Here is a 9,045-nt window from a genome sequence, read left to right on the forward strand (position 1 = left end):
ATGGGGAGGGTAGAGGACTCCACAGGTGACTGGCGTAGTCCCACGGTGCTGGTAGGTAAGTCGTCTGCTTCTGTGTAGACGGCAGAAAGGTGAACGCGGTGTCGAAATTCGATGCGCATCTGATGCCCCGGGTCGACAAACTCCTTGACCGGTTAGGCCCGATCTTTTACGGCACTGGATTTAACGGAGGGGGCGGGCGGCGGTGGGGGTACGTGGCGAACAAGAAGCTGTGGTTACGGTCACGGTCCGTAGGTGACGCCGCTGGCTTCTTCCCCCCAATCAGCCTCATTAGTGCCGACTGGTCAGACCTGGCTGGGAGGGCTTTCTTATGTGCGCCCGGCGCAGGAGACGAGGCCCTGCGGACCAGAGCGCGAGCCACACAAACCTTGGCGCTGATTGTTTTGTTGCTGTTCTATGTTCCCGTTTTGGCCAGCGAGCCTTTTTGTTTGATCATTAATACAACACTCACGCCACGTCGGCGCCCCACTGCCAGAAAGACTTTGTCTCCCTCCCCTAAATCCGTACCCGTAGGTAGAGACTCCCACAGTGGTCATGCGTCCGAAGGCATCCTTCACTCCAACGGTCATTGCCACCTCGTTTCGGAGTCAGGTCTTTAAGTTAACAGCTCTCTCCCCGCTGCCTTTTGAGTCGGCGGAGCAAGAGAGGCCTAACCCTTGGTGCCCGGTTAGGACTCTCCAGTGTTATGTTGACCGCACTCAGGGTTTTAGACATGGGAACCAGTTGTTTGTGTGCTTCGGTGCCAAGTCAAAGGGTAGACCCCTATCCATAGAGCGATCGGCTCATTGCCTAGTGGAGGCCATAGGCCCGGCTTACAGGAGCCTGTCAGGGGAGTGTCCTCCTCATGGGCCCTCTTCAGGGGGGGGCGTCTGTGGAGGACATTATGTCGCGCAGATTCTTGGAGCTCCCCTCAAACATTTATGCGGTTTGACATGTTGGACGTCACTAAGTCTGCGCCGCCACACGCCGTTTGCCGCACAGGTTTGACGATGCAGGTGCTACGGAAAGTATCCCACAAGCATTTTCCTCACCCGCTCAGCTCATATACAGAAGATCGGGACACTTTCAGTTTTATGTCGGTGATAATCATCGGTGAGATCTGCCACAGTCCATGTTCCATACACCCGGAGAATTTTGTGTTTCCTCCGTCGATGCCCTATTAGAAGACCAAACAGGTTCCTGGAACACACCTCGCTTCACATGGTGGTAGGTATGTAAAACTGGTCAGGCGATTAAGTCAACAGGGTGGTGCCACGCCTCACACATTTCAACGGGTAAACAAAGCGACTGCCCGTCCGTCACGCAGGTAACTACCGATTTAGTCACCACGATGGAAGGCTCAGACAGTGTGTTTTGGTGTTGCGCTTTGTGCTCAACGGCCGCGGCAGTGTCCATATGGGCATGGAAAGGGACACGGGCCGGGCTCTGGGCCTTTGCCGTTTGGGCCCTTGGGTGCCTCTTGTACTTTGGGGGGTCTCCAGGCTGGTGCGGGGCCCTTGCTCTGAGCTGCGGCCTCTTTCTGTTCTGTGTGACTTTGGGCCGACGGGAGGAGATGATACCAATGCACGGAAAAGCAGTTCTGATCACAGGCAAGTGTCAAATCGTCAGAACTCTATTGTTTTGGTTTAGATTATTCTTTGCTTTTCGTGATTATATTTTAGACCTCAAAGACAAGACATTTTTGCAGATCAACTTTGATTTATCTTTCAATTCGATTCCTCGGACCATACAAATATAATGTCACCGGCGTGAGTCATTTCCTCACTAAAGGGCCACACCCAACTATGGAGTTGAATGTTTTATCATTCAGAATTTTTACGTTTTGTCAATGCTGAGTTGTTTGATGTTTGTTACAAAACACTTCATTACGATGTTGACATTTTCATCCGTTTGCCATTTTGCAACTGAAAAAAAGAAGCTGTTTTTGCATATTCCTTCGAGACCATTGGTTGATTCTAAAAGTAGTAACAACTACATTATTATACCAAATCAACTTATTGTATTCCATAGCATCCAGATTTAAAAATAAATTCATATTACTAATGGTTTAGAATTTACTCACTTTTGTGTCTTTTTGTACATCTCTATACATAATCTTCCTGAAGGTAGCCTATAATACATTTTTATGGTGTTGTAGTTTATATGTTATGTTATAATGCATTATAGAACATATCTAAGCTCTTGTTAAAAATGCTTATATACTGTATATTACAAGCCATCCTGTGACAAAACATTCACTCATATGTCAACATGCATGTTCTGTTGCTGCTGACTCATCGTGTGTTGATGCTGCTTACATACAAATAAATAGTTTTCAATCAAGATCAAAATTACAATCTACCAGGACAGAAACACCAACCACACATCGCTAAATATTATGGTCAATTTCAGATTTGGGTCATCAGTTAAGACCTTGAAGGATCACACCTTAGCACATAATTTATTGATGTTTATTGGTCTCAAATAATAATAATAATAATTATTATTATTATTATTATTATATGTTTCCATTTCCCTGGAATTTTCCATGCAAATTAGATGTTAATTGAATGTGCCAGTCATGATTTGTTCCACACAGAGGTTGTTTTTTTTTTCTACCACCTCCACCTCCACCTCCTCCACCAGGCTGTGACACGGGCTTCGGCCACGCCCTGGCCCAGAGGCTGAGCAGCCGGGGGGTGCTGGTGTTCGCCGGGGTCCTGGATGCCGACGGTCCCGGAGCTCAGAGGCTGAGGACCTGGCAGGGCTGCGAGGAGCGGCTGCGAGTTCTGCAGCTGGACGTGACGGAGCGCTCCCAGGTGGAGCAGGCCCGGGCCTCAATCCTGGCCCAGGTTGGGGAGGCAGGTGAGGGGGAGGGCGGGGCATCAGGTGTTATCGTTTATTATCATCCCTCAGTCTGGTTGTATCACTATATGGAATTAAGATGTCATCATGCCATCCCCATGTTGTCTTTTTAAACAAATATAAATGACAGAAAGGTTGCGACAGTATGAGGACTCAAATGTTTTATCTGCAGAAACTTGAGTTTCAGTCTGATATCATTTAAATCCCCAATATAATTAAATGTGAGGAACCATCGTTTGATTCTTTAGCATTGAATCTTTAATTCATAGATGATCATGATGAAGTGTGTGTGTGACTATGGGGGTCTATACAATTTAAATCACACATGTAGATCATGTTGAATTATCTGTCTTGCACAAAACATGACGAGTGGACATTCAAACCAAAGGAACTTTACTTTCATCTAATTGTATGGAAAGGTGTAACTCGGACAGTAAACGGTCTTCATTAAATCAAAATATTGTTATACTGGACTGTAATAGACTTTTGTATTCTAATTGAATGACCAATTGTTAATTCTCACGATAGGAATGAGAGCTTCTATTTGAAAAAATTGATTTTCACTCTGTCACACATTATCTCACAGTTCAAGTTAGAATTAGAGTCAGAATTCAAAACCATAGCAGGCATTGGAAGTGTGGAAATTTACCTAAGATTATGGTGACAGTGAAACTCCTCTTTATCACCCATCCCACATCAAATTTGCAGCCGTACGGTCAGTGGTTTGGGTTTTAGTGTCCAATGCCCGTGGTCGCCGCAGGTCTGTGGGGTTTGGTGAACAACGCAGGGATCCTCGGCTGTTTGGCCGACGCAGAGATCCAGCCGCTCAGAGCCTTCAGACGCTGCCTGGACGTCAACTTCCTCTCCGCCGTGGAGATGTGCCAGGTGTTCCTCCCGCTGCTGCGGAGGTCCAGGGGAAGGATCGTCAACGTCACCAGCATGGGAGGTTAGAGACGCGGTTCTGACGGTGGGGGAAAAAAAAAAAAAAACCTCGACCGACGTCCTGTAATTTTGTCGTCGAGTAGATTTCACTGATTCCAAACGCGTTGCTGCGTTCACTGAGTGGCGGTTGGGGGGGTGTCGCCCGTGCAGGTGTGGTGCCCTACCCCTTCTTCTCCGCGTACGGCGCCTCCAAGGCAGCGCTCATCGTCTTCTCCGGGGCGATGAGGATGGAGCTGGCCAGGTGGGGCGTCAAAGTGGCCATGATCCAACCCACGGGCTTCAGAACAAGTAGGTCTCGTCTCCATACAGTTGATCATGTTTAAGCGGCACAGTCGCTGCCATGCGTCCCGCCCCCCTGGCAGCGAGAGCCTCAGGAGGTCCGATCAACCTCTTGAGAAGTTCTTTCCAAACTTCTCCAACGACTTTGGAGGGCGCGTCACGGGGCATCCGTTTGTTTTCCCCCCCTCAATGTTATGTAAGTGAGGGCAGACCCACAAGTAGTAAATTACTGGAAAAGCAGAATACTGGACACCACGTGACCTGTCCTTCGACTCCACTCGCTCTGTTCACGTCACTGATGTTTCTTGTGTTTTTAAAATGGTAGAGCTGTCAACACGAGCTGCAGCATCCCCCCCCCCCCCCCCCCCCTTTGCCCGATCACAGATATCTTCAAATACGCCGAAGAGCGCAACGGTTTGTGGGAGACCTTCGAAAGCCTGTCGTCCGAGGCCAGGGAGGTCTACGGGAAGGAGTACGTCTTATCCAGCGCGAGCCACGCAACAAATATGGCCAGGCGGCTTTCGGAGGACCTGCGCCCCGTGCTGGACGACATGTGTCACGCCCTGATGTCGGCGGCGCCCAAAGCCCTGTACTGCTCTGGAAGAACGGCCTGGCTGTTCCCGTTCCTCTACAACTTGTGCCCCGAGGTCGTCTCGGACGCCGTCATAGGAAGGTTATTCGGACAGCGCTCCAACAAGGGTTAAAACTAACGGAGAGCACTGAAGCCACTCCGCGAGGCTCTGGCGGCTCGAGGGAGGCTTTTGAAGCACTTTGGAGTTTATATTCAGTTTCACTGCGGGGAGGCCAAGGTATGATCTCTCGGTTTTTCCTGGAATCGACTGGAACAAATAAAATGGCGCACACGGCAGAGATACAGAAATGGGGTTATGTTTTTAATGGAAATTTTTTTTTACATTTCTTTAAACCCCGCCATTATCAAAAAAATAACAATTTCCATTAAACGACCATAACCCTCCATATCAAAGACACATCTTTTAAAAAAGAGGATGTATAACATCCAATCAACTTTAAAACACTGAGCAGTTATTTCACTTCCAATAGAAATGTTTGTAAACAAGGCTCATGTACAAAAAAAAAAAAAAAAAAAGATTTTACATTATTTATATGTTAAAAAAAAATTGATTTTACATTATTTATATGTTTTAAAAAAAACGTTGTTCTTGGAGTCAGTCCTGAGGCTTCAAAAATCCTTTTTTAGTTCCTGTAACATTCTGGTTTGCATCCTCGTCGATGGCCGACCGATCCCGCTTCCTGGCAAACTTTTTCTTCATACTCGTTACGAGACTCTCATACCTGCACAGGAAGTCATGAACCAAGTTTAGGATGAGCCTTCTGGTCCAAGTAGGCTGAATGACAGTTGATGACCACAATACAACATATCAGTTTTAATGATTCTTATTTTAAGAGTTTATTCATATAAATACTGCAGTCTTTTTTGGTGTTTTCCTCTTAAAGCTCTCAGATCGTACATGTACACATACTGTATGTACATGTACACATATGATGTGTGACATAAGTTTGAGCGAGCAAAGAGTAAAGAGCAAAGAGACTAATACTAGTTTCACTACTAATGAAAATAATACAGAAGGTTACAGGGTTTATTTATATTAAAACAATAAAATTGAAATTGTTCATTTTGAAAATCACTTGTTGAGCTACTCCTTGACTGAGTACTACCAGCAGCTTCTACTGGTGGGAGAACGAGGACCCCTGCTTTATAGTGTTTGGGACTCTTGTTCTTTATTCTGTATATTGCTTAACCACACGCATGCGCGCACACACACTTTACCTTTTCGCCATCTCTTCATCAGTGACATCAGTTTGCATTCTGCGTAAGTCCTCCTCCTCTTCCTCCTCGGTTTCCTCCTTCGCATTCAGCAACAGCATCAATTTCTGTGCCAAACGCAACGAGCCATGAGGTGTTTATCCAAAGAGCTTCCAAACGGCACGCAAGCACAGTCACAGCTCGTCTGAAGAAAACTGAGTCTTTTCATCGGAACACGCGAGCGTAATACACAGCAAATATTCAGACCGATCTTCACATTGGGAAGGTACAGCAATTTGAAATGGAATATGACTAAGTAGCGAGGGGTTGGAGAGAGAGAGCTGGATAATAAAGAGTTTATTTAACAGATCCTTTTAAATATCAATGTTCCAAAGTCAAAAGAAACTAACTGAGGTTCATTATTTCGACATGTGTGGGTGTGTGTGTGTTTTGTTTTTAATAGCGTCAGAACTCCAGTTTTACCCCAAATCAAGCTCCCTCTTATATTTAGACCCAATATCGGGAAACTTTTTAAACCTTTTTTCCCCCCTCCCCCTGAATCGGACGACACAATTCCGTCGTATTAACTCCCACAGCGACATGAATCGATTTCCAACGCACTAAACAACGTCGCTCGGACCCGGTGGAGAGGTGTCGAAGGGAGACTGACCTCCACCTCTGGATTAAAACCCTTGAAGGACATCCGGCCGAACTTGAGCTCCTCACACGGTACAAAACTCCTTTCTTCCAGGATGAAGTTCCTGACAAACGGAAGCAGAGAGAGGAGATGAGATGCCGTCGCTGGACGATGACACCCATGACACCCATGACAACCATGACAACCAGATTGCAGCTGGAACCCACTCTTTAGCTTTGAGTTCTGGAAGGTCCAGATACCAGTGCTCGTCACTTATGATCCTTTTCTCCTCTTCCTCCAGCTGCTTCTTCGTATCTGCATCCAGACCTCTCTGCATGAACTGTGGGGAGACATATTGGTCCATTAGTCAATTAGTCAATTAGTCGATGCACCCTTCACCTCATGTGGAAGTCCCTGGAATAATGCTGCATTCAGGGCGAAAAAAAACAACAGTCGCAACTACGAAACTTCTTGGTCAAGGTTGTGTTGACTGTGTTGTGGGTGGTATTTACTAAGGACCCACATATCCCTCTAAATTACCAATAACCCTCCAGCCGTTTGTTAAGAGAGGCTTACAACATATTTTGCCATGGAACGACGCGTGTCAGGAGACAAAACTATGAGAAAACCGTGAGTTTCCCCACGCATGAAAGAGGGCTTGAACGCAGCACGACGCCACAAAACGTGCATGCTAGGATTTAGCCGTTAGCAAGGTGAGAATGGCTACACCCAACAGCCACTGTCGTTCTCCGGACCGACGTACCTTCATGCGTAGGAGGTTCTTGGAGAGCTTTGTCGAATCGTTCGCCATCGTCGTCCGGAGCTGCGGTCCAGCCAGCCCTCACTTCAGAAACACGGTCAAACTGGCCTCCACGTTGCCTCGAGGTACGTCCATATACTAGGCATTACGGTAAGAGCGCGTAACCGGTTTCAAAATAAAAGTGATTTTTAAAAACCGACAGCTCACGCACGGGACGTCGGAGGGCTTTGATTGTGAAAGGTGACGTCAGACTTTCCTGTTACGTGACGCGTTGAGGTGTCTGCGCTCATTGGGAAGCGGCAACAGGAAGTTTCCTTTCAGTGCGGATCCGGATTGAGAAATACAGTTCGCAGGCGGTTGTTCTTCATTTTTCTACCGTTATTCACGAGGGGTCCAAGCGCGCACTATTTAGCCCGTCTATTGTTTCCGCTCTGATCTTAATTGGTGAACCCCCGCGGTGTTTTTCGGGCTAAAAGTATGTGAAACACGGTGAGCGCGGACGCGCGTTGAGGTCTCGTTGGGACCCGGGGCGTGACGGGCGTCCCGTCGGCCGAGCTCGGTCAGTATCCGCGTGCGTTTGGTGAAAAACCTGGACGTTGAAGATCGCCGGCGCGGCGCCTCGCCACGCCGGCGTCCTTCAAGCGCCGTCTCTGGGAACTCGCTCGCGTCGGGCCGCCGGCGACCTGCGCACTGCACAGCGGCGACGACGACGCTGCGTCTAACGGGAGCTTGGAAATCCGTGACCCCTGCCGCCTTTCACAGAACACCCCCCCCCACGCAAAAACTACAATCGGTCCCAGACGGCGTTCTCGCGATGCAGGAATTTCTGAGAACCTGCGGAGGAACCGTTGCCTTTCTTTGGCGTCCGCGCCGCGAGATCGCGGTTGTTGCAACGGCGTTCTCGGGGGACGTTCTTTGCTCCCACCCAACCCCAGGCCAGGGGAAACGACGCGGTGACGCGGGTCCGCGGTGATTAGTCGAAACACAGGTCAATGAAGCGCTGGTAACTGCCGTACTTAAAAAAAACACGTTTCAACGTTAACAACAACCGACACAATCAGCATGTTTCATTCAAAGGCAACATGTCTTTGTTTAAACACAATTTATTTACAAAACATGGACACCGCCGTCAAGAAAGCAGCTTCCCAGCCGGCAGTGGACGGGGGCCGACCGCCGGGTGGGGCAGGTTGTTTTGCCGAATCCTGCGCGGGCCGCGAGAAAATGGCACCGAGCGGATGATTTAGACGGAAAAGAACTGTTTGAAAACGACGTCATCTTCTTTGAGGGCGTCCATCGGTGATGAGAAATGATGTGACATCTGTAGCTTATGAACGTTGAAAGTCATCTGTGTTTTATAAAAATAATATATATATATATATATTACAAAAGAAGGTGCGATCGGTCTGATATTCATCTGTCAGTATTTCTGAGGGCGAACTCGTTGGTGTTTTTAAACAATGACGATTTTAGGGGATTTAGGACCAACGTCCACCACGAGAAGATGGTGTGTTTTAGGGAAACAGGGAAAAATGTAATACGTAGCCCACGCAACTAAACTGGACCCCGTGTATTTGCTGCCTGCCGCTATTTTGTTTTATTGATTATTTAATAATTATTCATTTTGTTTCATTTAGTCATTCATATATTTTTTATCTATTTATTTGTTTGTTTATATATTCATTCACAATTGACTGACTGACTGAATGTGAAGCATCGTTCACCGGAACGTCGCTCTTATTTTGAAATCAGTGCTGACACGCGCTTACCGTAATGCCGAGT

The 9,045-nt window shown here is 47.4% G+C and overlaps 2 protein-coding genes across 2 annotated transcripts; one reads left to right on the top strand and one right to left on the bottom strand.

Annotated features, from left to right (window-relative positions):
• Window positions 1-4,787, top strand: hsd17b2 (hydroxysteroid (17-beta) dehydrogenase 2; the record flags this gene model as incomplete). The annotated part of the gene is made up of 7 exons (XM_080002923.1): window positions 1-51; window positions 532-604; window positions 1,500-1,607; window positions 2,644-2,862; window positions 3,623-3,808; window positions 3,955-4,092; window positions 4,468-4,787. The coding sequence occupies 7 exons, from the start codon at window positions 1-3 to the stop codon at window positions 4,785-4,787; spliced, it is 1,095 nt and encodes a 364-aa protein (XP_079859049.1).
• Window positions 4,788-4,829: 42 nt separating this feature from the next.
• mphosph6 (M-phase phosphoprotein 6) lies at window positions 4,830-7,392 on the bottom strand. The gene is made up of 5 exons (XM_080001815.1): window positions 7,270-7,392; window positions 6,734-6,846; window positions 6,540-6,630; window positions 5,894-5,997; window positions 4,830-5,397 (listed from the first exon to the last, which is right to left on the bottom strand). The coding sequence occupies exons 1-5, from the start codon at window positions 7,315-7,317 to the stop codon at window positions 5,271-5,273; spliced, it is 483 nt and encodes a 160-aa protein (XP_079857941.1). The 5' UTR covers window positions 7,318-7,392; the 3' UTR covers window positions 4,830-5,270.
• Window positions 7,393-9,045: the final 1,653 nt, after the last annotated feature.

The sequence above is a fragment of the Zeus faber genome (genome assembly GCF_960531495.2).
Source record: "Zeus faber genome assembly, chromosome: 6".
NCBI lineage: Eukaryota > Metazoa > Chordata > Actinopteri > Zeiformes > Zeidae > Zeus > Zeus faber.